Source organism: Sceloporus undulatus, chromosome 6 (genome assembly GCF_019175285.1).
Source record: "Sceloporus undulatus isolate JIND9_A2432 ecotype Alabama chromosome 6, SceUnd_v1.1, whole genome shotgun sequence".
In the NCBI taxonomy this organism is placed as follows: Eukaryota; Metazoa; Chordata; class Lepidosauria; order Squamata; family Phrynosomatidae; genus Sceloporus; species Sceloporus undulatus.
In genome coordinates, this window is record NC_056527.1 from 9,567,069 (window position 1) to 9,594,602 (window position 27,534).

The 27,534-nt window shown below is 41.6% G+C and overlaps 1 protein-coding gene across 5 annotated transcripts in view; it reads right to left on the reverse strand.

Annotated features, from left to right (window-relative positions):
* Nucleotides 1–27,534, reverse strand: part of WDR86 (WD repeat domain 86) — a 32,613-nt gene continuing 5,079 nt past the window's right edge. The window contains exons 1-8 of one of the 5 annotated variants that reach the window (XM_042476615.1): nt 26,845–26,897; nt 26,157–26,278; nt 24,157–24,476; nt 20,559–20,700; nt 18,655–19,087; nt 11,301–11,436; nt 7,718–7,821; nt 1–2,530 (exon numbers count right to left, since the gene is read on the reverse strand). In XM_042476615.1, coding sequence (XP_042332549.1) covers nt 2,312–2,530; nt 7,718–7,821; nt 11,301–11,436; nt 18,655–19,087; nt 20,559–20,700; nt 24,157–24,382 — 1,260 coding nt within the window. In that variant the 5' untranslated portion in view covers nt 24,383–24,476; nt 26,157–26,278; nt 26,845–26,897 and the 3' untranslated portion in view covers nt 1–2,311. Of the gene's footprint in view, nt 2,531–7,717; nt 7,822–11,300; nt 11,437–18,654; nt 19,088–20,558; nt 20,701–24,156; nt 24,477–26,156; nt 26,279–26,844; nt 26,983–27,534 lie in introns of those variants that run through there. The other 4 variants (XR_006104762.1, XR_006104761.1, XM_042476616.1 and 1 more) reach the window with 4 other exon arrangements.

The following is a 27,534-nucleotide window of genomic DNA, read 5'->3' on the forward strand; positions in this document are numbered from 1 at the left end:
TTTGGAGGTTTTTAAACAGAGGTTGGATGGGCATGTGTCAGGGGTGCTTTGATTGTGAATTCCTGCATGGCAAGGAGGTTGGACTTGATGACCCTTGGGGTCTCTTCCAATGCAATAATTCTAAGTACATCAGAAGATTCCTAGTTGACTGTGGGCCTAGAACAATGAAAGAAAGAAAACATTTAAAAAACCTCTTGGCAAACCAGGACCTAAGCATTTGAAGGTAACAGAGTGCTTTTAGGATAAATACAGACACCCAGTCAAAGAGTACTCCCATTGGTAATGCTTCTGCAAGACCAGGCTTGACTCCCACTCAGTTTCTATAACATTCTCAACAAAGGTAGCTGTGCAGAGTGCAGACTTGTAGGCAGCTTATGATTGTTCCTTGCAGCAACATTACAACATTTTGCATATGGATCCTGCTTTTATTGGCTTTAAAAAAAATAGCAACTAAAAGTGCTGAATCAGTCTTCATGCATCTATCACATTCGTTTAGCATACTGTTTTCAAAACACCGAAAGTACATCCAGAGTGATTGAAAATCCCATATTTTGTTCCTGTTCTTTCTGATTTTATATTGGTTTAAAATAAATGGACTTGCAGAGCTGGTATAGAAAGTCTCTGATCATACTGGTTGCTGACAGAAAATATGCCGGGATGAACAAAACGTGTATGGATCTCCAAAATAAAATCAGAAAGAACAGGAACAAAATCTGGGACTTTCTGGTCTTTTAAATCAGTCTTTGATGCACCCTAAAATTGCTCAGAGGTTATTCAGATGGAGAAAATAACCCAGATACAATGTGGGTTGAATCTTTTTTGTTCACTTGCATTTTGAATGCATTGGGGGGGGGTCTGCCAAAAAAAACCCACTTAACCTGGGATCATTGGTGTGGTATTTCTTTCCAAGTTTTTCTAAAAGATTCAGATTCTCGATTGTGTGAATAACTGATGTGAACAGATCTGGGATGAACTGAGATGAACCTCTGCATAACTTGAACATGCTTTGAATACATTCACATCATCATCTCCATCTTTATTCGAGTGCTGGCACGTGTGAGCAACCAAACTCACAGAGATGCGGTTCTATAGTGTGAACAACAAACCCAGAAATGCATGGGTGAGATTATTTGCATAGTCCACTAGTGTAAATGATCCCTAAGAGATTAAGGAGAAAGATTTATAGATATCTGTTAATCAGTGCACTCACCAGCTCCTCAGTTCTCTGCACATCTGGCTCTGCTGAAAAACCTCTCAAAGCATCAGAAGGGGAATTATGTCCAAGGTGCTGAGTTCATTTTCAGTGCCCAGCAACTGATCTTCCTTGTAAGCCCATGTATGCCCTTTTAGACACTTCTCCAAATCTTGGCACAAAGCAAAATTTGGAGGAAAGGACAGCATCCTTGTTTCCAATATATCACTGAAGCACTACGGTACATCATGCTTCCCACCCCTCACTGACAGAAAGTCTGTCTTCTTCAACCTGAACTCTCTATTACTCTTCCACTTTCTCTGCTTCTTCCAGTGGTACTGGATCTACAGACCCAGATGCTACATATATTTGCTTAAAATGCTGCACATGCTCAGTGGCAAAGAGATAGTGTGTAGGTGTAGGATGTCAGGAGAGGGCCCTGTAGTCAACAAAACATGGTATGGGTGATGTAAAAGCAGTGTTTCCAAGTGCTCTTCAGATTCAAATACCTTCAGGAGTGTTAAATACTTTTCCCTGTAATTAATTCCCAAATAGCAACAATAAACTGTTCCATCAGCATTTGTGGGCTCTACAACAGCCCTATACTGTGACTGCCGTGTTCCCAGCTTGGAAATGTGGATTCCAATTGCAACTCTCAGAATCAACCATCTATTCAGGGATTCTGGGAGCTGCAGTCCAAAAAGCAAATTTGCTAAACTCTGATGGTTGCTTGGCAATGCCAGGCAGTCAGCAAATCCAAGAAGTTAAATTAAAGCTCCTGCTAGGCTTTAAGAGCAGGGTTTATATCAAGATGAGATGAAATCTACGAAGAGCCAGCATTGCATAGTATTTGACTATGACCCTGGAGACCAGAGTTTGAATTTCCACTCAGCCATGTAAACCCATTGGGTGACCTTGGTGAAGTCACACTTTCTCATCTTCAGAGGAAGGCAAAGCCAAAGCCCCTCTGAACAAATTTTGTCAAGAAAACACTGTGATAGGTTTGTTTGTCTGAAACAACTTGAAGGCACAAAATATACATACAGAAGCCAAAAATAGTTCAGGCATATTCTCTGTAGCTGACAGAAAGCTTCAGTCTCTCCCACACATGCCCAGCCATCATACAAGTTCCACCGCTTCCTGCTCCGTTCTGTTTTCCTGGTGCACCATGCAGCCCACTTTGTTGTTGAAGAGACGAGAGAGGGTTCCTTTCTGAGAGCGCCTGCCCTGGATAGATCTCTCCTTCAAGCGACGCTTGTTCCGCTTATAGATCTGCCGTATGTCCCAGATCCTTAGCGTGCCATCGTGGGAAGCTGTGTACAATAATTCATTGTGAATCTGGAACAACAGGGCCATGCTTAGGACAGCTTAGCCACCACAACGATTGCAACACAGCAGAGAAGCAAAGAAGTAGCTTCCTTTTATTGCAAAACTTCAAAACCTGCAAGTTGTAGAGCAGATTTTTTCCCCACTCTTCTATGCCCAAACCTAGATGTCTCTTTCTCAGGACATCTTCAAAAAGAGGCTGGACAGCTACCTGCAGGGGAAGCACTAGCTGGAGATCCTGCATTAAAAGGAGAGGGGAGGTAATAGCCAATAGGGCCTCTTCCAACTCCATGATTTTATGTTGGAATGCGAACACATTATTTCCTTTATTATTTTTACACTGCCTGGTCTACACACGCAACACAGTGAAGTAGAAATGGCTGCTAGTCATGACTACTACTAGTTGAAGTGCTATATGTCACCTCCATTATAATAGACAATATGGCTCTACACATCATAAGACAGAGGCAGTAGTTCCACTCATGTCCCACTGATGGGCTTCCCACAGGTAACTGCTTGGCCACTTTGTGTTGGACTAAATAAGCCTTTGACCCAATCCAGCATGGCTGTTAAGTTCCTAAAGGATATGACAGATTCCAAGTAACAGAGAAAACTACAGCATTTCAGATTTGTGCAGATGGAATCAAAACTTTCCTTGCATTCCTGTATATAAAAGCTCCCTAACAAACAGAAAGCTAACACAACAGGGAAAGGAATGGACTAGAACTTTGGTGTCTTATGTGTTTTCTTACAGTCAGCCCTCCAAACTTGCGGCTTTGACTTCTGCAGATTTGATTATCTGTGGTTTTGATTAATATATTCCCTCTAGGAATCTCTAGGTCCTCCAGGCGCAACACTGCCATAGGTTGACCATAGAGTTGTGCTGGAGAACCTAGAAGTTCCTAGAGAAAACACAGACCAGACTTGCACTGGAAGACCTGGAGATTCCTAGAGAGGTGTTCTCTTAGGGGGGAAAAACATTGGGTTTTTTTATTTGCAGTTTTTACACATTCACAGGGGTCTTTCATCCCTAACTCCAGCAAATGTGGAGGGACCACTGTAATTGTAGTGAGGTGGACAGAATGCCCTCCAACATTTCACAAATGAAAACCAGGAAATGTGTGACCAAGTAACATTAGATTGTAGTACAAGACTCAAGAGGGCAAAAGTTACTAACATGGGAGAAAACACAAGCTAGGAGAGGCTATTGTAGTTTGCTTTTGCTTGACCCTACTGAGGAGGGCAAGATTCTGCCCCTCCTGCTTTTCTCCCTTGCTGACTTAATTGAATGCAAACTAATTTTGCACTCAGAACTCCATTTGTAGCAATTCAAGTAAGTGGAATTCAAAGTGAGGAAATGGGAGGAGGAGAGAGAAACTGTGACATTTTAAAAGCAGCTGAAAAAAGTGGGACAACAGAGGGTTAACTGGGACTGTCCCTGCCAAATCGGAAGAGTTGAAGGATATGGGAAGGGTTAACGGAGGAGTTTATCAGACACGGAAAATTGGAAGTATAATCCAATGGCAATGTGAACGTAATCATGGGGTTTAACGTTATTGCATGATAGACTACCACACGCAATTTTGGGCAATGGGAAGTCAGTCCGAATGCAATCATGGGATTTCACGTTATTGTGTGAGAGGTGATCACACACAATTTTGGGCACTGGCAAGCTATTTTGGGGCAATGGGAAGTCAATTCAAACACAATTTGAATTCATGTAAATTCGCTGAACTAACAAATTCACGTGAATGCGTTCTGGCCCCACTTTCTTTTCATTCGAAATTAAGAGAAATTCTTCCCGTGTGATAACATCCTCAGAGTAGATTATTTCCCCATATTCCTCCACAAATTAGACCAGCATTCTTCACATCAGTCTAGCAGTGCAGACTATATCTGAGTTCCAGAACTGAAAACAAGTTCCAGAACTTAGGCTTTGGTTATATTAAGGCTTCTGATCATTCTAAAACATAGCCTCAGATGGGAAGCAAGGCTAGAAATTTCCAGGTTAGTAGGTTGAATACAGCTGCTCTATGCAGACTAACAAGAAAGAGGAATTTCAACCACCCACCAAGAGAAAAATTCAAAATTATGGGGGCTTTTAAAGATTCTAATCTTTCTTTTATCCGCCTCTCCTCACAAGAAGCCCCCCTACACAATTCCCCCTAAATAAAAGCAGTCTGGTCCCTTTCAGCTTCTCTTCCCAGAGACTAATGAATGCATGGCCCACACACAAATCCTACTCATGATGATGACTTCACTCCACTCTCAGTATGAGCAGAGCTGAAATGTCTCTCTTACTTATACATAACTGGCTGTCAAGACGCCCACAGTGTTTTCAGGGGGAAGCGGATCTGTTCGTGAGGAGCTGAAGGCAGCATGAGACATTCCTTTTATTCTCCCAAGTGCAAAGCAATGAGAAATGTGGAACAGCAGCAAACACAGGAGTAATTAAGTGTGATAATACAATCCTACCTGAGCTTGGGATAGTAACTTTTAGGCTACAGATCCCAGAATCCCTTAGCCAGTATGGCTGCTTTGAAGGACTGCACTGGCCATGTTTGTTCTGGAAAAGTTACGTTTCCAAAATATGAATCCTACTCAGAGGTAGTTGCTAAGCTCAGTGGCATTTAACTGTAGGCAAATGTGTGTTAGCAGGAATAGTGATTGTGAGACCCTCCAGATTTTGTCAAACTAGAGCTCCCAGCAGTCTTCACCACTGGTTATGCTGGCTGGTTGTTGATGGGAGCTGTAGTCCAACAACAAGTGGAGAGCCTCATGATTCCCATGCTTGGTGGAGAAAAAAGATCTAGGAAACTACAGACTAGTCAACCTGACCTCAATACCTCAATACCAGGGAAGATATTTGAACACTTATAAAGGAGTTTGCAAGTATCCTGATGACACTGCATTGATCAGTAGGAGCCAGCACTGGGTTTGTCAAGAACAAATCCTATCAAACTAATCTTATATCTTTTTTCTATTAGGTCACTAGTTTTGTAGATGGTGGGAATGCTGTAGATGACATTTCTGTGGATTTCAGCAAAGCATTTGATAAAGTGTCTCATAATATTTTGATTTTCAAACTGATTAAACTGTCAGATGGATCCATAACTGGTTGGAAAACCATGCTCAAAGAGTAATCATAAGTGGCTGCACTTCTAACTGGAAGCATTTTTATCAGTGACTTAGATGACAGGGTGGAGGGAATCCTTATCAAGTTTGCAGATGACACAAAACTGGGAGGGGTGACTAAAATATTGGAAAAAAGGAACAGAATTCAAAAAGACCTAGATAAAATAGAAAATTGGGTAGAATAAAATGAAATTCAATAGAGACACATGCAAATGTTTACATTTTAGGCCATAAAAACCAAATGGTTTACATGCACTACATGCTAAAAGAACCATGAGGTTATTGTTGATTGTAAGCTGACTATGAGCTAGCAGCATGATAGAACCATAGAGTCAAAGAATCTTAGAGCTGGAGGTTGCCTCATGGGCCACCAAGTCCAATTCCCTGCTCAATGTAGTAAGATCTCCAGTTAAAACATCTACATTGAGCAGGGAATTGGACTTCAGCTCTATGATTCTATGGTTCTATCAGTGCGAAGTCAGTCTGAAAAACAATTGTGACATCTGATGCAATCCTGATTTTATTTATATTGAATAGGATCCAGATTTGTCACTGGGGCCAGTAAGTTATGACTAACTTAAGTCCTCCTACTCTAGTAAGATTATTCTTGATCCATTCCAGTACAAACCTATTGCCATGATCAGTAAGTAATATTTAGTAACTGTGGTTTAAATGAAGCAAAACCTTAAGAGCAGGCATCATTATTTCTACATGCTGGCTTGCCCCTGCGGGAGCTATCACAAAAACTAAGAGCTCTTGCACTCATACAATGAAATCCCCGTCCATCCAAAATAAACCTCAATAGAGGCTTTGCTGGAAAGGCACTCACTGTCATGTGTCTGTTTTCGCTCACAAATAAAGAAATAAAGAAAATTGTCACAACTAAAGAAACAAAGAAAACTACTGTATCAATGCCATTTCTCCTGCTTGCTCTGAGCCTGGAAAGGGTCCTTTTTTCAATTTCAACTCCTCTCATGTCCCAGGTGACATGACCATTGATTCTAGGAACTGTCATCCAAAATAGTAACTTTCCACAGCTCTATTGTATCAAGACAGAGGGTTAAAGAGTCCTTGGCCTGAGCTCTGGAGTGAGGAGGCTTTGTGGTGCAAATGGGAGGCTGGGAAGCACTCTAAAAAACAACCTCTTTATGTTTATACTGGGAAAGAAGGAGTTTGTCTACTCCTGAGCTTAGAGAAGGCCTATGGACAAACAAGAGGAACTTCCTGAGGACTGGACTGGACTTGCAGAAATACAAATCCCCATTTTTGACCAACAGCCAAACATGGCTGGTAAGTGTGAAGGAGCCCTGTGTGTTTCTGGTCAATGTGAATCAGCCCAAAAATGGGGCTTGGAAAAGTTATTTTTTGGGACTACAACTACTTGTTGTTCCAAGTATTTTTAAAGTTTTCCAGTTTCTCTTTCCTTCTTCCACTTTCTCCCTTTGTCCTCTGCTTAATTTAGTTGGTGCAAATTGAGTTAGAAGTGCAAAAGAAATTTGCACTCAGTCAAATAGGGAAACAAAGGCAAAATTGTGCCCTTTCCAGTACACTCAGACAAAAGCAAACTGCTCTAGCCCCCCCCCCTAAATTGTGTGTTCTTCCCCATTAATTTTTGGCACCTTGACCACACTCTGATGTTACTTGGTTACAATATCTCAGTTGTCATCTGTGCAATCTTGGGAGTGTATATCCCAGCCAGCATAGCCACTGGCTGAAGGATTTTAAAAAGAGTAATTCAAAAAACTAATTTTAATAAGTTCTACATTTCTAACACAGTGTCTATGGATGGGGATAAAACTTATTAATAAATGCACCAGCTTCATTTGGTGACCGAGAAATGCAGTGACACGAAAGGGAACAAAATCTCTCCCTAGAAATATTTTCCCCACAAGAGAACCAATCACCTCTCCCTCCACTGCACAGAAAGCTCCATCAGTACCTAACAGAAGGGACCCCTTCAGTACTTATGATACAACTTGCGTTTAACTATTCTTAGCCCAAAGACTTGTAACCAAATGCCTCCAATCTGCAGGTTGTGAAGTAAAACAAATGCTGGCAACTCACCTGGATGCAGTTAATAACCAGCTTGTGCCCCCGAAAAACTCTTTGCAAGATGCCGTTCTTTGTATTAAAAGCTCGGGCACAGGCATCCCCACTTCCTGTAAACACTGTAAAAATAAATAAAGATCAGAGATTTTCCCCACAAAAAAAACTAACAAAGTATTTGCATCCATCTCATTTTGAATCAAAAGGATTTACCAGGCAGCTAACTAAAGTAAAATGTAAAATATACAAGGAAAAAGAACAATTGGAGCCAGTTTGTGTAGTGATTTGAGTGTTGGGAGTTAGACTCTGCAGACCTGGGTTCAAGTCCCCACTCAGCCTTGGAAACTCACTGGGTGACCTCGGGCAAGTCACAGTCTCTCAGTCTCAGAGGAAGGCAATGGCAAACCCCCTCTGGAGAAACTTGTCAAGAAACCCCTGTGATAGGTTCGCTTTAGTTTTGTCATAAATCAGAAACTACTTGAAGGCACACAACAATAAAAACAACAACAACAAAATTTTGTGCAGATGCGCACGCCCATCTGCTTTTCATGCATTCGGAAGGCTGTGCGTTTTCAGCAGAGGATGAGATAATAGATCCGAATAGATGTGAATTTGCACAGGAAAGTGAAGAAAATTACCTGTCAATGCAAATGTGTGAAAGCACGCACCAATTTGCATAGTACTCTTACATGTAGACTAACCTTTAGCCTCTGTTAAATGAATGGAGAACAGTAGAAAGCAAAGATTCCTTTTTCTATCAGTTGGGCTTGTAGAACAAATATACCATGGGGAGTTAACATAAACAATGAATCATCAGTTAGCAAGCAAGACATATTTCTTCTTCCAACCACAATTTTCATTGTTTAAATAACAGAGCCAGTCATCTTTAATCTTATCCTCTTTCACAAGGAGACATTTTTATGTGGAATGTGTTGTTCTTTTTCGTTCCATGACATAGGTCATTGTGTACTTTGAAAAGGTATTCAGCTACAGTCTCCACCAAATGTTACAGGCTCATCTGGCAAACACAACTGAGAAACGTAACTGACAAACAGTTGTAAAGGCATCTCACCACCACCATCACCACCACCGCTGCCTTCCAATAATCTGAAATGGTGCCATGACTATCAGATGTACTGCTACCATACTATTCCAAGCAATGATACCAATATACGATTTATTTATGTCTTAGATCTGGGTGTGGAAACTGAGTCATTCAGTAGGCTCAGGCTAAAGCAGATGACAAAAAAAGTTTTAATGTTTAACCAATACTCATAACTTTGCAATTATGCTTTGTGTTTCTAATGTATGTATTAACGTAGGAGGAAATTATCTAGAGTGAAGAAATGTCAAGTGAGGCAGGATTAAGGGCACACACGCACACACATACGCACACACAAAGCTTGCTCCTTCTTATCAATCACTTTGTTAAAAGCACCTAGAAATGAGTTCCATGGAATGGTCCCAAATGACTCACCATTCTGGATTGTTGGAAGCAAAGAGGCTTCCAACATTTGTGCAAGATGGGACAACAGGGAGGTAGAAAATACCTATAGCTTGTCCCTCTATCATTCTTTGGTCTGTGTACTCAAGGCTTTTGCTTCCTTCTTCTCTGTCAATATTTAAGGGTGGTCCCCTTGAGATATTACATGTCATCTTTTCACTTCCAACTGCATGTCCAGGCCAGAAGGGAAGAAGGAAAACCTTTGATACAGGAGAGGTATCAAAACTGCTATTATTATTATTATTATTATTAACCTTTATTTATAAAGCGCTGTAAATTTACACAGCGCTGTACATACAATCTTTTTAATTAGACGGTTCCCTGCCCTCAGGCTTACAATCTATCTAAGTGCAAATCATGGGAAGCTGGGCTGTATATTGTTATGGATTTGTGGATTTGTATTAGTATAAATGCAGCCCAAAAGAGTACTTCTAGGAAGAGAAACTTCTGCAAAGTATTTGGGCATGGGCAAGTCACCAAAATGGGATTGATGGCTGCGCTTAGCCCCACTGGTTGCACTTTACCAACACCCCACCTCCCACCCCCGTGTGTTAGCACTTTGGTCATGCTAGGGCAAAACTTGGAAAAATTACTTCTCTGGACTACAACTCCCAGAACCCTCCAACCAGTAAGGCCATTGGCTCAACTGTGACCTATCCAACCTCTAGTACAGGGGTAGGCAACCTTTTTGAGCCGGGGGCCGGGTTGCTGTCCCTCAGACAACTGGGGGGCCGAAGCCAAAAAATAAATAATTAAATAATTTTTAAAAAAATAAATAAACAAATAAACCGGGACAAATGTAGGACAAAATTTTCAAATGGAGGACACTTTTATTAAAAAATGGAGGACACGCAGAAAAAATTTGCTGATTTTTTAAAAAATGTTAAGATAAATGCATGTTTCTGAGGCTTCTATAGACAATTGCCCCACCATGCCCCTCGCGCGAGAGGCCAAAGGCCCCGGTGGCAATCGGCGGCAGGACCGGGCTGGGGCCGGTCCCAAGGCCTCGCTGGGCCGCATCCGGCCCGCGGGCCGCAGGTTGCCTACCCCTGCTCTAGTATAATAGCACAATCTTCCAGGAAGACTTTTGTTGGAATCTTGCGTTTATATCTTTTTTCTTTGCTTCTGTGGGGTAAGTTTAGCATTTTTACAATACAGCACGGAAGTGCTACAAATGCCCTGGAAAAGTGCTTTGACCCAAAACAATGGTGGTAGAAACACGAAGATTAACTTGTAAAACATCAACCATCTCCAAGCTTTTGAAACAGTCACCTGGTTCACATCCTATATAAAGCTCTTTAATCTCACCTCTTTCTAGTCTTCTACTACATCAAGGATAAGCAGCTGTGCCATGTCCAGGGGACAGTTTTTTTTCCCCCTGGGACCCTCCAGAGGCTGCACAGATTGCCAACCCCCCCCCCATCCAGAAATGGTGAGATGTCCAATTCCAGTTTTGAAAAACAGTATTGGTTTTGTTTTTATGTTTAACAGTGACAGAAGTCCTGCAACCTATTCAAATAGGTAAATTCGGACTCCTCTTTTAGGGACACAGGGAAAATTGGGCAAAATTGGGGGTTTAAACAGTGATTATCCCATGCAAAACGTGAGATTGCAATTAAGATTTTCATACAACGTCACTATTAAACAGGCAATAAACAACAACAAATCATTCAAGGGGAAATCCCAAAAATGATTTGTTACTGTTTATTGCCTGTTTAATAGCGATGTGTGTGAAATTCTTAATTGCAATATCACGTTTTGCATGAGATAACCGCTGATTTTCCCCCTATGGTAAGGTCCTAGGAGAGGCAATTCTCCTACTTTTGAGGCTAAACAAAGGAGTGTCTGAAGAAGCATGAAGGAATAAAAAAAGAGCCTTGGGGGTGCATACACCCCAAGATTATACTCTGCCCATCTCTGAATGAGCTTTATCTTTCAAGATTTGGGAGACATCTTTTGATAACATATCAAAGATCAATTTCACAAGTCTGGCTAAATAGAGCTGTGTCTTCTATCTGAACTCATGCAGAATTGTGCCCTGTAAAGATATAAGATATAAGGAACCAACACAAGAAAGGGAGCTCCATTGAAACTTACATATCCCAGCATGGTATTTCAAAGTACTGACGCTGTGCTTGTGAGTCTTGTATGTTCGGATTCGCTCCCCAGTATCAGCCAACCAGCATTTCACTGTCCTGTCTGCACTCCCTGAATACAAACATCGATTCACCAGCTAAGAGGGAAAAGAGAAGAAGCAAACACTTTCATAAGAGAATATCTTTGGAAGCCATTGTCATCTTCAGACCGCACTTTCCTCAGGAAGAAAAATAAGATGTAACAATGGCCTATATCCAGTTGCTAGTTCCACATAGAACAGACTCAACAAAGCAATGAGATTTATGGAAGGGCTAACTCGCTTTTCAGCCATGGATTCAATAGGTCTACTCTAGTTGGGACTAGCAAGTGAATTTAGGCCAATACTGCCTACAGAACTGCAATACAGATTTCTTATCTTATGTTCTGCAGACAGCAGTGATTCCCAGTAAGGCTACAAATAGCTCTGAGATCAAAGACTAAATAAGACTAATTCTCCTAGTGTAATTAGGAGCTGATCCTCTAAAGCTAGTGGAACTCTGTCCCATTTTACCACTAGAGCCACTGGTCCAGAACAGAAGTTGCATTAATTGATTAGAAGAAGAAGAAGTTTAGAGTTGGGAAACTGAGCTGGAGCACTGCAGAATGGGGCCTAAATACCTTAAAGGCACCAGATCTTGTCTGATCTTGAAATCTAAGTAGCATCAGCTCTGGTTAACATTTGGATGGGAGACTGCAATGAAAGCCAGATGCTATAGCCTATATTTCAGAGAAAGGAACTGACAAAATCACTTCTGAGTATTCCTTGCCTAAGAAAACCCTATGAAACTCATGGGGTTATCATAAGTGGACAGGCCACTTGTAGGAACATGCACACACTGTGGAACAGAGCAGTGTTTCTTAAACCAGGTGATGTGGATGAGTGGTATTTCCCCCCCAAAACATGGCAGGAACTGGCATCATATTTGTGGTTACAATTGTTTCTTCCTTCCTTTCTTGCAGATCTCCAGGGACCACTAGGAGATATGTTTACTGGCACTGGTCCACAGACAACCACTTTGAGTAGCACTGGAAAAGAACTAAGGTAGTATATTTGGCTAAGTGACACTATGCCCTATTGCCTTGCATGGCTCTGAGTCCATAGTATTAACTGGACAAAAGCAAGAAGGAACAGGGTTCTGCACTACTTAGAGCAATGCAGAGTCATTCTTAAAGAGTTAATAATACACAATTCACTTAAACAAGCTGAGAACTGGACCTTCCCCAGAGCAAGCCTTCCCCGCTCTCCAGGTTATCAGCAAGATATTTATTTACAACTTTAATCCTCCTTCTTTCTTCCATGGAATTCAAGTAGATAACAGACCTCCTTGGTCGCCTCACATTAAGGCACTGATCAGACTCATGTCTGCTTCAGCAAGACAGTTGCATCATGTTCCTTCATACTACTTCATAGATTTTTCCCAATAATATGTATATGAATCACTCTGAACCATTCTAAAAGCTCTAGATTTCTATTACTATTAAGGCATGCACTTTGGAAGGTTACATAGATCCTCCAATAGTCACAATTTTGTTATGTGGAGGGATAAGATACCAATGTAAGTTCAGTATCAGATGCATGGGAAGAGCCATTCTGACTCAGACCTAAGTCCTCTCTGATCCAGCATTCTGTTCCCACAGTGGCCATCCACTTGCCTCCAGGGAAATCCACAAGCAGGACACTAGCATATTGATACCTCAGAAAAATAAGATATAAAGAATCTTTGTTAGTATGCACTTCTAATGTAAAAGGCACTGGGTTAGGGTTAACACAGGTCTGGCCAGAATAAATTGGGATTTTGCTCAGGCTAAGAAACAAGCAGAACTTTGAGCAAATATAAGTAACAAAAAGCATTTTTTAAAAAAAATATAAGAACAGTTATACAACTCTAAGAAGCTGTAAATTCCATTATAAAAATCTTTCATGATCACTTTCCCCCATCAACTGGTGTTTTAAAGGAAATTTTCCTCTGCATAAAATGTTCATAGATCCCCTCACCCCCAAATTGGTCAACTTTTTTCATTTACACAGGCTCAAAGTGTTGTGGGTTCCTCCACAGCCACCCCTCCCAACCCACCATGAAGGAATGCATTCCTCCAGAAGTGATCCATTATTTTAAATTTAAAAAATGTTTCATGCAACCTCCCACAACATTCATTTGGCTAATGGAATGGAAAAACAACGGCAGCCTTAGCCTTAAGGTATCCTATATCATGAGACACATACCAAGCAAGTTGCAGGGTAGCCTAGACCAGATCTTTGCTTCATTTATGTCAAGATAAAACAAAGTGGTCAATCATTGCCAATGTGCTTCTAACTCCTTTCATTAGAAAGCCTGGCATGCCTTTTATCAACAAGAACAGTGATCATTTTTCCATAATTAGAAAGCACAGGGGATGAGTCAAGGTGTGGGGGAATCCTTTTTGACAAAACTTTTTCAAAACGAATCCAAATGTCAACAAATGGCTGTGTTTTTAAAAAATATATAAATGGGGAGACATTATTCCCAATTATAATCCGCCTGTGACTTGAAGAAGCTGCAATGGTTTTGTTGCTGTGTTTTTCTTGGCTGGCTTAGGGAAAAGCTTTGTTCACTCTGGCTAATTTCCCAACAGAGCGGCTGTTGGAGAAAAGCACAGCACATCACGGAAAGCAGAGAGTACAATTGGACTTGTACCTCTTAGGGCATGTCTGCACCAGAGCTTGAAAATGTTGAATGCAAATGGCTACAACCTTACCAGTAGCTGTTGTTTTAAAAAATCATGACACGTTCATATTACTATTATTTACAATCAGATGAGTAAGTGTGTCTATTAGCAATGCATTACTATCAAAAGAGAATAAGAATAGAAAAATTGCCAAAATCCTTGCAAAGTGAACCTTAAAATATTTTTGAAATAACAAGGGTTATTTCTCCAAACCACATAAAATATTAGCATTAATCTGCCAATAAAGGCTACTGCACTGACCTCAAAAACTAGTGCATCATAGCTAACATAGTTCTACACTCTGCTCTTCATCATCTCAGGTTTATAGCTAAACCAGAAACATCCCAGAGAAGACTGTTAACACACCCAACACACCAGACACTGCATATGGGGTTTCATATTTTCATATCTAGAGCCAGGTGTGTTTTAAGAGGTCATGGTGATCTCTGGAACACTAGGAAGTTTCCCATGGGAAAGGCATGTTAGCCTGAAGACATGTGGAGGGTCTAGATAATGCCATAATAAATGCAGAATGGGTTTGCTGATCACCCTGTCCTCCTCCCAAGCTTTCCACATATCTTCTTGCACTCAAGACAAAGGTAGTTCCACTGCACTAATGCATGTAAGACCACATCTTTTACTTACTTCTTGGCAGGTTCCCAGCCAACTTCTCTATCCATCTATCTTTCAGTCATCCTACCTCCAATCGCTGTTTTGTTAATCTAGAGTTAAAACCATCTACCAAAACCCTGCTTTCTGTGGATTCCTCGACATGACTGGTAAATATCACAGTCTCTCCTGTGGGAGGGGCATTAACTCCCTGGGACATAGTTCTGGCACACATGCAACTAATTGGTCTGTTAAACCCAAAAACCACACCAGTCGTTGTTTGGATGCTTCAAACTTTACTTTCAACACAACTCTTACAACTTATCTTCCAGTAACTTCCTCACACCTCCAGTTGCTTCACTGTTGGCCATTCCGTTCTTCCCACGGTCCTAGTTCTCTCACTGGTCCCCGAGTTCCTCTTCCACGTGGGTTCCTCCCATATACTTTTCTAGCCATTCTGTCTCTGCCTTGTCCTCCAACTTCAGCCCCAGACGCTGTTCCCACTGGTTGGCTCGGGGGTCCCACCGCTCTCCTTCTAGTGTTTCCCTTGACTGCCTCCTCCAGGCTCCTTCCTCCAGATACCTGAAGTGTCTTTCTCTCTTGGGTCTGGCAATGTTACCTCCAAGCGGGGTCCAAACCTCAACAAGCTATGTCTCCCTTGGAGGGTCACCGGACAGCCTGCTCGGCCTGGGCTCCTAAGGATCCAGCCTCTCCCTTCCGCGACCACTGTTGCACGCCCCAGTCTTCTGCGTTCGTTGCCCCTCCTCATGTCCACCTGTCCCTCTCCTTTTATATCACGCCATTGGGCAGGACTCCCTTGTCCTCTGGACTCCCCTGGGTCCTCTCGCACCTCAGTTCCCTGTCCCTCCCGATCAACCCTCTCTTCCTCCTCCCCTGCCTGGCTAAACCTCTGCTATCCATTTCCCAGACCTCCATTCCGGTTAACCTTGTCCGGTGTCTCAAACAGAATTGTTACTTGTGTGCTCTCTTCCATATTTCTAAATAAACTTTATTCACCAAACTTGTGTGTCCTCCCACAGTTAGTACTGCTATACACAGGTGAAACGATCCCTAACATTACCCTACCTTTTGCAGGCCTCCTCTGAGCTAAACAATTCCCTCAAGGAGACACTGACAGTTGGTGGGGACCCCAAGTCCCCCCACCATTTTGGTAACAAGAGAGATACCAGTTCTTCTGAGATATTCCCATATTGCCACCCCAAAGCCAATGTAGTCAATGGCCTGAATCATATCGCTGTTGTTGTTGTTGTTGTTGTTGTTGTTGTTGTGTGTCTTCAAGTCATTTCTGAATTATGGAGACCCTAAGGTGAACCTATTATAAGGTTTTCTTGCAAGATTTGTGTGTGGGGGTTACCATTGCTTTCCTTGGGGACTGAGAGAGTGTGACTTGCTCAAGGTTGAGCAGGGATTTGAACCCTGGTCTCCCAGTGTCCTAGTCCAACATTCAAACCAGCACACCATGCTGACTCTCCTGAATCATATAGGTAGTGTAATTCATCTGAATCAACTTATAATTGTGAATCAATACTTACATAAATTCCATGGATTACCATGGACCTACTCCAGTTGAGACTATCATTCTCTGAAGATGCCAACCACAGATGCTGGCGAAACATCATAAATAAACTCTTCTAGAACATGGCCACATAGCCCAAAAAACCCACAAAAAACTATGGATGCCAGCCATGAAAGCTTTCGACTTCATATCAACAGGATTCATTATCAGTCTCACTAGTATTGTTTGTGTCAGATTATTAAGGGGAAATAACCTATACATCAGCAGGAATCATGCAGCTCTCCAGATGTTGTGGGACTGGAATTTCCAAGTATCCCTCATCACTAGCTATACCAGCTAGGACTGCTGAAATTTGCATGTCAACAACTGGAGAGTTGCATGATCTCTATCCCTGCTACACATGCACAGAAAGAATATGTTCTACCCGTCAGATAGCATAACGAAGACAGCTATTGATTCATCCTTGGAAATTGGGATCTACTTATTTCCATCACAAGACAAGCAGCCATAGTAACAACAGCTGTTAAGACAAGATTCTACTTATTACAGCAAGCTTGCGTTTCTGACAGAAACAATAACTGTGAGACTGATCATGAATCCTCTTGATAGCCTTTTGCATGGAACAATTTCTTATGGATTAATAGCTTGCTAGACTAACCAATTAAACTGCCCTGTGATAAAGTCTGTCAGTCAGTCACTTGGTTAAAGATCTTCAAACTTATCCTTTATTGTCCCAGGCTTTCTTCAAGACATCAGAACATCAGTTTATTCCTACAGTCAGTAGCCTGAGATAATAAACAAGAGCCTGTTCAAAGCCCTGGAAACTGTTTCATGAAACTGAGTTTTGCTGAGTATAATACACTTTCTCAATAACACAAAAATAGCCATGTATGCCTACGCACATGTACACAGTAATCAGGGTGCCTTACATTCCAGCCCAATATGCCAGGACTACCTCAGATCCTTTTATTTGTAGATGTTAAAGATCAGGTGTGGCATTTTTACATGAAAAGTCTAAGCTCCATTACTGAACAGAAGCATCCTCTCCAACTTAAGGTGAGTACTAGAGCTCTCTAGGACAGTGTTACTCAAAGTGGTAGTCTAAGGACCAGTCCCAGTCCACAAGCCATCAGTTGCCAGTCCATGGTGAGGTTCCAAGAAACTATGCAAATATGATAATAATATGCACAAATATGGTACCTGGAACATTAGGAGAAAGAAATGCCAGTGTGACACACCAGTAAATTTGAGAAGCAATGCTCCAATATACAAGAGCAGTTGAGAGGTATGTTCTACATACATTTTCAGAGCTATTTCTGCATCCTTTGCATATGAAGCAAAGACATCTAAAATGGAGCTGTCTGACATATCTTTCTGCCTACAGCTCACATGAATGTGCTCCATTCACATATCCCGCCTCTCCCATTTGAGGATCAAGGCAGGTAACAGCAAGGAAAATTTCAAATACAAAAGTCACAGAAAATAATAATCAAACAGTCCCTGAAAACCTGCACCCTTCTACCCTCCCTCTCATCAATACAAAATAATAACAATAAAAACATTTCACTGGAATAACATCAGTTAAAACAGCTTGGCAGGAAGTGACATCAAAATGACAATAATGGGCAATAATGCTGCTTCTTTTTGTTTTGAAGTGGTAAATTTTAAAATACACCAGGCCCTTGGTATCTGCTGGGGTTTGGTTCCAGGACCCCCCAGGGATACCAAATTCCATGGCTGTTCAAGTCCCATTAAATACAATGAATAGTAAAATGGTGTCCCTTATATAAAATGGCAAAATCAATCTTTCTTTATATATTCTTTGAATATTTTCAAACCATGGATGCTTGAATCCATGGACAAAGAATCTGTGGATATGGAGGGCTGAATGCAATATCGTCTGTACATGCTTTTATACACACACACACACACACACACACACACACCCTTCTCTGCATGACTGTAGGCACTGCTCCATAATTCATCAGCAGAGGACTACAATTACAGAATCATAGGTTTGGAAGAGACCACAAGGGCCACAGAGGTAGGTGCCTACATGTTTCACACATGCTTGGAGAGCATGGGTAGTAACTTCAGAGGGTCTGGAAGCCAATTTTCCCTCCTCCAGATGCACAACAGCACCTTTTCATGTTGAAGCCAGAGGTTATTAAAAATTCTTCTTGTTTTGTTAAATGTTTTTCCCATTTAAATTAGTCAGGGGAGACATGATACGATGTAGAAGTAATTTTTTACAGTGGTTCCTGGGAACTGCAAAAATGGGTGAGGCCACATTTGCCCATTTCTGGTATAACCCACAGCTTGGAAATGTTTTTGCTCTATAACTATAGCTATCATCCATCAGCTAGCATAATCTGTGAGCCATGCTGCTGTAGGATTCTAGAGCTGTAATCCAAAATAGCACATATTCCAGGCTCTCTGGTATAAACGTTATTGATCTCTTACCTCTAGGCATATGACAGATCCTTGATGCTCTTTGAACACTCTTAACTGCTCACCAGTCACAATGTTCCATGTCCGAATGGTGTAATCAGTGCTGCCTGAAAAGAGCTCCCTGTTTGGAGCATCAAGTATAAGGCACAAGACAGCCCCAGTATGTCCCAGTAGGGTCTGGTGACAGCGCCCACTAGACACCCACCAGACTTTGACAGTGCAGTCTGTGCTCCCTGTTACCAGGAAGTCCCTGCTCATTTTCTCCTCTTCCAATTCTTCTTCTTCTGAATCTTCAAGAACATCCCTGGAGGAGTAAAGAGCCAATGTCAGGACGCAGTTTCGGTGGCCCCGAAATTCCTGGATTGGCTTCTCCTTATCTACACTCCAACAACGTGCTGTCCTATCATAGGAGCCACTGAAAAGATAATCTTTGAAAACCAGGATCCTGTTTAAAATAGAAAAAAAGAACCACATATCAAAATGTTCATTTAATGTCCTTGCTGAAGTAAAGTTAGTAGATGGCAAATAAGTAAAGCGTGCCCATGTGCCTACCTCTACCCTTCAAAAAATAGGTCATGGAAGGCTCTAAGGAAAAATTGAGTCAGTTTCCTCAATGAAGGATTTCATCAAATAGCTTTTACTATTAGCATTTTCATTGTAATTATTACCTTTATTCCACCTTGTGTAACCCCAAACAATGGCTTCTTGATCTATGGCCATGGTAGTAAGCAGAGGCAATCAGATGTGCCCATTTTTAAAGATTATTTTAACTATTTAAATGTTGCATCTCTGTGTTTGTGCATGTGCACACACCATGCTTACTAGGAGATCCTGACAATTCTAGTCCAAAAAAACCAAACTTCTCCCAAATTCTGCTTTTAAGACACTTGCACCACAATCCTCCGATTTATGTCCAAATGCTTTAAATTGCAGTCTTGATCATCTTTGCAGTCTTCTTTTTTAAACTTTTAAAATTAACAATGATATACAGAACCAGACTTAGTACTCCACTCCACAAAATTATTTAAGTGGTTCATCCAGGACTTCATTTGTATTTCTAGAGTTATATAAATAGGAACAGAATAAACACAGGGTGAGGAGGGGAAATCAGGCTTGTTCTAAAGTCTTAACATTATAAGCAAATAACAGTGGCTATAGTCAGGCATACACACAATGATTATTTGAAAATTCATTGTGGTGTAATCACAGAGAACTGATCAAAGAATATTTGGGCACAGGTAAAGGCATGCTTTATCACAGCATCACAATTTCAAGTGTGATAACATTCAACTCAACCCATAGCCAAATGCTGCAGATAAAATGTTGCAAAGTAGCCCTAAGAGAGTCTTATGGGTGGCCATCATGTGGCAGTGATCACCTGTATCTATTTGGCAAAAGATACCAAGAAATCACCATTTACAGCTTAGACATAAAGTATACATTTAATATAACAAGGTCTGGCTTTAAGCTTCTCTGGAGGTAATCAGTGACAAGACAGAATTCCGACTCTACACAAAGCCTTAGCAGAATCCTTTTACTACCAAAAGGTATTCCTAGCACAGTGTTTTTTCAGTCCCTTTATCAGGTGCAGCTGTTACCAATTGAGCTGGGTCCTGTTACCCCCTCCCCACTACTCTTCCCTGGAATTTCTTTTCCAGCAGTGGATTTGGTTCAGTTCCTCCTTGCTTTCCTGCTGGTCTCTTGTCCCCAGAATACAGCTGTGTCAGCATTGCTTCTAATATAACTAATCATGGAGCCAAGAACACGCAAAACACAAATTTATGACAATTCATCTGTGCAGCATAAACACAGGGGAGGGGACTGCTACATTTAATAAGAAAATAAATACCAGAGAAGACTGAAATCAAATGGGGATAAGGAGGGATCTACAGTGAAGACTACAATGTAAAACCTACCTGTTCACAATTGATGTGTGTCCTCGATAAACAGCCAAACACTGACCTGTCATCACATCCCACTTCCTAATTGTATGATCGGCACTACATGTGAAGGCAACTTCATTTTCTAAATGGCAAAAGGTGATATAGCTTTCATGCCCTAGAAATAACGTACAGAATTAAAAGTGATCAGTAAAAATCAGTGGCAACAACGCAGTGAAAAGAAAAATTGGATTGTATCTGAAGCATTATGTTTTATGATTGTCACAGAAATAAGAGAACTGAAAGAGAGTACATATACTCTGAAAAGTAATTCAGGATATGCTGTACACATGGCTGTACTTTAGGGGCCATTCATATTCAAAAGTGGAACTCCTCAAGTCTAAGCAATTCACATGGGCATAAATCCTACTATTAGAATCATAGAATCATAGAATCATAGAGTTGGAAGAGACCACTAGGGCCATCCAGTCCAACCCCCTGCCATGCAGGAAATCCAAATCAAAGCATCCCTGACAGATGGCCATCCAGCCTCTGTTTAAAGACCTCCAAGGAAGGAGACTCTATCACCCTCCGAGGGAGTTTGTTCCACTGTCGAACAGCCCTTACTGTCAGGAAGTTCCTCATAATGTTCAGGTGGAATCTCTTTTCCTGTAGCTTGCATCCATTGTTCCGGGTCCTGTTCTCTGGAGCAGCAGAAAACAAGCTTGCTCCCTCTTCAATATGACATCCCTTCAAATATTTAAACAGGGCAATCATATCCCCTCTTAACCTTCTTTTCTCCAGGCTAAACATCCCCAGCTCCCTAAGTCGTTCCTCATAGGGCATGGTTTCCAGACCCTTCACCATTTTTGTCGCCCTCCTTTGGACACGCTCCAGTTTCTCAATGTCCTTTCTGAATTGTGGCGCCCAGAACTGGACACAATATTCTAGGTGGGGCCTGACCAAAGCAGAATACTAACTAAAATACTAACTAAAGTAGAATCACTGAATCAACTGGATTTAACTATGTGTTATCCCAAGGTCTAGCCCTCTGCACCCCTCCTGCGTGCTATTATCAAATTGATATCAAAAAGGGATGTTTAGAACACATAGCCATGAGGGAACCCCAGTGTGGAAAACTGCCTTACCATAGGAGACCCAGGTGGCTCAACATGAAGGAGCTCAAGAGCATGTAGCCAGGATAGATCAATCAAGATCAAAACCTGCCTAATCCCTGCACTGATAGGAGTGATGATGGGTGATAAACTTTGTGTTTACAATTGAACAAAAATCCAAGTACACTTCTCTCCAGGAGCGATATTTCTTTGTCCAAGGACATTTGCCTTGATTTCCAGCCATTCTCAACTTCCTTGCACATTCTTTCCTCCTGGAAATCATTTCACATCCCAAATACTGCCCCGGCATATGTTTTGCCCTATATGCCTGCCCAGGCACCCCCAATTTGGTCTTGTTTGGGGTCAGACAGACACTGTCTGGACTTCACCTGACTCCTCAGCATAAACTGGCCATGCCACAATCCTAGGGCAGCTACTGAACCATTTTCTACTTCACAGTGTCCCCCAAACGGAACTATACATCTGGAATCAGTATTGCCCTCTGTAACTCCTTTAAGTTGCTATCTGCTGCCACCTTTTATATCGTATAAGTAATCACACTGCTAAATACACAATTGGTTACAGAATGGTAGTGATATTCAGCAGAAAGTGGTGTAGCATAACAATGGTGATATCAATAACCATTGTTATGCTGCTGCCATTTACATTATGCAAGCCCAACACTTGCTTGTGCTTGGATCTGTTTTATACAGTTGGTCCTCCATATCAACAGATTTTTTTATCCATGGATTCAACCATCCACAGCTTGAAAATATTCCAAACAGATATACATTCCAAAAAACAAACCTCGATTTTGCTATTTTATACAAGCAGCACCATTTCACTATGCCACTGTATTTTTTAGGACTTGAGCATCCACAGATTTTGGTACCTACAGGGGGTTCTGGAACTACTGTATTTAGTTATCTGCTATAGATTCCTCAAAGAATTAATGGGGAATAAATCAAAATGTAGATGCTTTGACATGTCTGTGGTCCTCTAAGTGTTTTTGGATTATAACTCCCATTAGCACTAGCCAGCATAGCTGATGGGGAGGTATGATGGGAGCTACAATCCAAAATACCTGGAGAGTTGCTCCCCTGCTCTACAGATCCTTAACCTTCCAGCCCATTTACAGAACTGCAATACTCTTATCTTCTCTGGAAAGAGGAAGTGACTGCTAACCCTGTTTTTAGTCTGTGTTCTTATTCCATTTTTTTTCTTAACAAAACAAGAACTATAAAATCAAAAGAACTATTCTGTTTTGTGGAAAACATTTCCTATTTTTTTAACATAAACCCATTGCAGCACTATATTTTAACACCAAAACAGTAACAACTGAATTCTATGCATATGAAGCAGTAAGAACTACAGAGATCAATGGATCTGTTAAATTATTATAAAAGTAGCAACCCAGGTGACCTTAGATTCAAACTCTCTTATACATAGTCCCTATTTTTAATGGGAGTGGAGGGAGAATGCAAGAAAGAAAGAAAGAAAGAAAGAAAATTACACTTCAAATATTTCAAGCTTCTTTTGACTCAAAACTATTTGACAATTCCTTCTTTGTTTCAATTATTATTTCTTTTTTAAGACCAGTACTTCACAACTTCATTGTTCCCCAGGTATTTGTTCTGTTCTCTGTAGTCTGGTTCTACAGTCTTAATCATTTGAGGCCAATCTATCAGAATTGTATGTAAAGCATTATATCTTGTTTGGAATATGAAAACAATCTGAGCCAGCAATGAAGCAGTTTGCATCAACCCAGTGGGGTGTTTATTCAGCTGCAAAAAATCAAATAAACCCTCCAGACATCCAGTGAAACAGTTTATCAAATGAACTAAGAAATCAAGAGAAGTCCAGGAAGACTTTTTAAAAGATAGTTTAGGTAAAAACAAGAAAAAGCATGAGGAAGAGAGTCTAGCAGTACATTTGAAACTAAGTGATATATTTCAGCATAAGCTTTCATGGACTCCACTACATGTCATCAAAACAGCCATATATGCAAGAAGAGAAAGAAAAGACCAAATTTGTCCACATTGGAATCAAGGCATTGATAGTAATTACACACAAGTAAATTTTTAAAAAGTGTAGTAAACATCCCCTTTTCAACGTAAATGTAACTACAGTTGGCCCTAGGCATTTATGGCTTTGACTTTTGCAGATTTGATATATGTTCTCTCTTGAAATCTCTAGGTCCTCCAACGCAATGCTGCTGGAAGTTGACCATAGAGTTGTTCTGGAGAACCTAGAAGTTCCTAGAGAAAACACTTCTCTAGGCATTTGTAGGTGCTCCAACATGATTCTGTGGTCAGTTTCTGGCAGATCTTGATCACACAGTTACACTGGAGGACCTGAAGATTCCTAGAGATGTGTTCTCTCAGCTAAAAAGAATAGTGTTGGCCTGTTACAGACTGCCAAAATAAAGCTGCTTCGGGTCTCTGTCATAGCCATGTGGACATCATTACCATTTGATCATCTCAGAATCAGATTGGTGGCAAAAGGTATATTTTCCATACCTTGAAAACGGGCCCGACACTGGCTGTCAGCCGTGCTCCAAAGCCGTGCAGTGCCATCTTCACTCCCTGTCAGTAGCCACTGGCCATCTGGACTGAGGCTGAGCCAGTTGATGCCTCCCTGGTGTTCAGTGCAAACTTTCAGTGCTGAACTATTGCTCCCCATTCTGCAGGTTCCACCATGAGGCAGTGGTTGGGGATGATGAGGCTCATGCGCTCCAAGCCACATGAAGAATGGGAGTAGAGCTTGCAAGAATGGGTTGTGTCAAGCCAAATTCAGTTGTCATCTTTGGTGCAAACAAAGAAGAGAGGAGTAGTCGTCTCTACAGAAGAAGAGGAGGAGGAAGAGAAAATCTGAGTGTCAAATGGATAATATTCCTACATTAATCATGCATACAACTGTATTACACTGTAAGGACATCATATAAAACATTATACTACAACAGCGTTAACAGTGTTGCCACAGCCCCAATCTGGCTTTCTCTGTTCTGCCCCCAAGTCTCTCCTCATAAAGCATGGTTTCCAGACACTTCACCATTTTGGTGGCCCTCTTTTGGACATACTCCAGCTTGTCAACATCCTTTTTGAACTGTAGTGCTCAGAACTGGACACAGTATTCCAGATGAGGCCTGACCAAAGCAGAATAGCGTGGCACTATTGTTTCCCTTGATCTAGACACTATACTTCTATTGATGCAGCCTAGGATCGCATTGGCTTTGTTAGCTGCCTCATCACACTGTTGACTCATGTTCAACGTATGGTCTACTAGGACTCCTAGATCCCTTTCACAGTAGTCCCCTTAAACCAGGGTTCCCCCATCCTGTATCTATGCATTTCATTTTTTCCACCCTAAGTGTGGTACTTTACATTTCTCCATGTTGAAATTCATTTTGTTAGCTTTGGCCAAACTTTTTAATCTATTATGGTCATTTCGAATTTTGATCCTCCCCTCTCGGGTATTTGCTACTCCTCCTAATTTGGTGTCATCTGCAAATTTGATAAACATGCCCTCTATTATTTCATCCAAGTCATTGATAAAGATGTTGAACAGCACTGGGACCAGGACAGGCCCCTGTGGGACCCCACGGGTCACTTCTCTCCAGGATGAAAAGGAGCCATTGCTGAGCACCCATTGGAAAGCATTTACAACCAATTACAAATCCACCAAACAGTTGCACTGTATAGCCCACATTTTAGTAGCTTGTTTGCAAGAATGAGCAATCCTGAAAGAGTTTGTAGACTCATCTGTCTTTTCTTCTGTTTTTGTTTTGTTTTTGCATATCTGTCCACAAATACTGGTTGCTACTTATAAGTAACCAAAATCACCTTGTTACTCAAGGGAAGGCAAATGGTTTTGGCTGTAGCCAATGCAATTCCAATGAAAAACAGACACTCTAAACTTTCTGCCAAATCAAATCAAATTCTGTGACCAGACTAAAAACTGAAAATGTTATGCATATCTGAAGTCTGCATACATTTATTCTGCTTCAAAAAAGAAAAGTGGGGAAAAAATCAAAGTTTTTCAGAACATTTGGAATTCCTTGGCTTAGACTAAAAAGAAGAGTGGAAGAAAGGTCCTAGTATCCTAGGATACTAGGAATATGTGGGCTGTGAGGGTTCAGGGCTGCTTCACATTAGAAAATGCCAACGTGGAAACACACATGCAAAACCACTTCTGTGGTACAGCTCCCCACCTGACCCAGAACACCTCGGCTGCATCCGTACAGAAGAAATAATCCAGTTTGATACCACTTTAACTGCCATGGCTGAGTGTTGTTGGATTCTGGGAATTGTCATTTTGTGAGACACTCAGCCTTCTCTTTTGGAGAGCTCTGGTGCCATGACAAACTACAAATCCCAGAATTCCATAGCACTGAGCCATGGCAGTGTCAAACTGGAATATTTCTTCTTCTTTTTAAATTGGTTTCAAACATTAAAACGATTAACACGCGCATATAAGTATTGTACACCATTCTTTAAGTTACAAAAATAGTACTTCCCACCTTCAGCAGATCGGTGTTTAATATTTTTCTTCATCCGGCTTTTGTTTCCTTCCTTTCCATTCCTTTCCCCCCGTTTATTAATCTAATCTTATTTCCATCAGTTTATCCAAAACTACAACAAGCTAAAAGAAAACCACAAACCCAAAGAGATATATAACGTACTAACCTTACTATCTCTAACTTTATACTATCTACATATTAAGTTTACATTTATTTATCATATTTATTTATTATATTTATTAGTATTCCGCTCTTTTCCCAGGACTGGGACTCAGAGTGGCTTCACAGCATTAAAAACAGTACAATTAAAAACATAAAAAATTAAATCAAAGTAAAAAATAAATAATAATAATAATAATAATAATAATGACATTAAAGGAATTAAATTATTACAATATTAAACTAGGGTTGCCATATCCCGCCTGCAAGCGGGACAGTCCCGGTTTTGGCGGAACCGGCCCGGTCCCGGTCCAGTTCCTGCCAATTCACGGGTTGGGGCCCGGATTTGGCCTTCACTGCGGGCCAGGTGGCGCTCCTCCTCCTCCTCCTCCTCCGCACGCTCCCGCAGCGGCCACCCACCTCCTCCTCCCCCACCTCCTTCTCTTTTGCGCAGCCGCACGGCTGCACAGCCCATCCTCTTCCTTCTCCTTCTTTTTTTGCACACGCACACGGAGTGCAGCCCACCTACCTCCTCCTCCTCTTCCTGCTTCTTCACGCGCTCGCGCCGCCCGCAACACTTCCCTGGGGCTGTGGCCAGCGCCAGCTCGTGCTTGCCCTGCTAGCGCATGCACACGCGCACAGAGCCATATAGGGAGCGCTTGTCCCCTTCAGGCTGGCTGGTCAATGGCAGAAGGGTGGGGGCGGGGCTGTTTGCAGCCCCAGCTTGCCATTGGCCAGCCTCAAGAGGGAGGTGGAGCCTCGGAGGAGAAGGTGGAGGAGTGAGCCTCTGGGACAGCCAGGGGGAGGGAAAAGAGCCCTTGCGTGGCGCATGACGCCAAGGAGGAGGAGGAAGGGATGGAGGAGGAGGAGGAGGAGGAAAGAGGAAGAAGAGGAGGAGGAGGAGGAAGAGGAGGGGAAGAGGAGGAGGGGGAAGAGGAGGAGGAGAAGGAAGAGGAGGAGGAGGAAGAAGGAAGAGGAAGAAGAGGAGGAGGAGGAGGAAGAAGAGGAGGAAGAAGAGGAGGAGGGTGGGTGGGTGCCCATTTCCAAAGGTTTTTTCCCCCCAAAGTGTCTTTTTTGTGTATTTTTGGTGCTTTTAATGATAACAGGTCTGCCTTGTTTTAAAAATGATAGTGATGATGATGACAATGATGATAGTGATATCAATCAGCCTCTGTTAAGTGTTAAACCCAAAGGGTTTGGTTATGGAATAAGCCTCTGA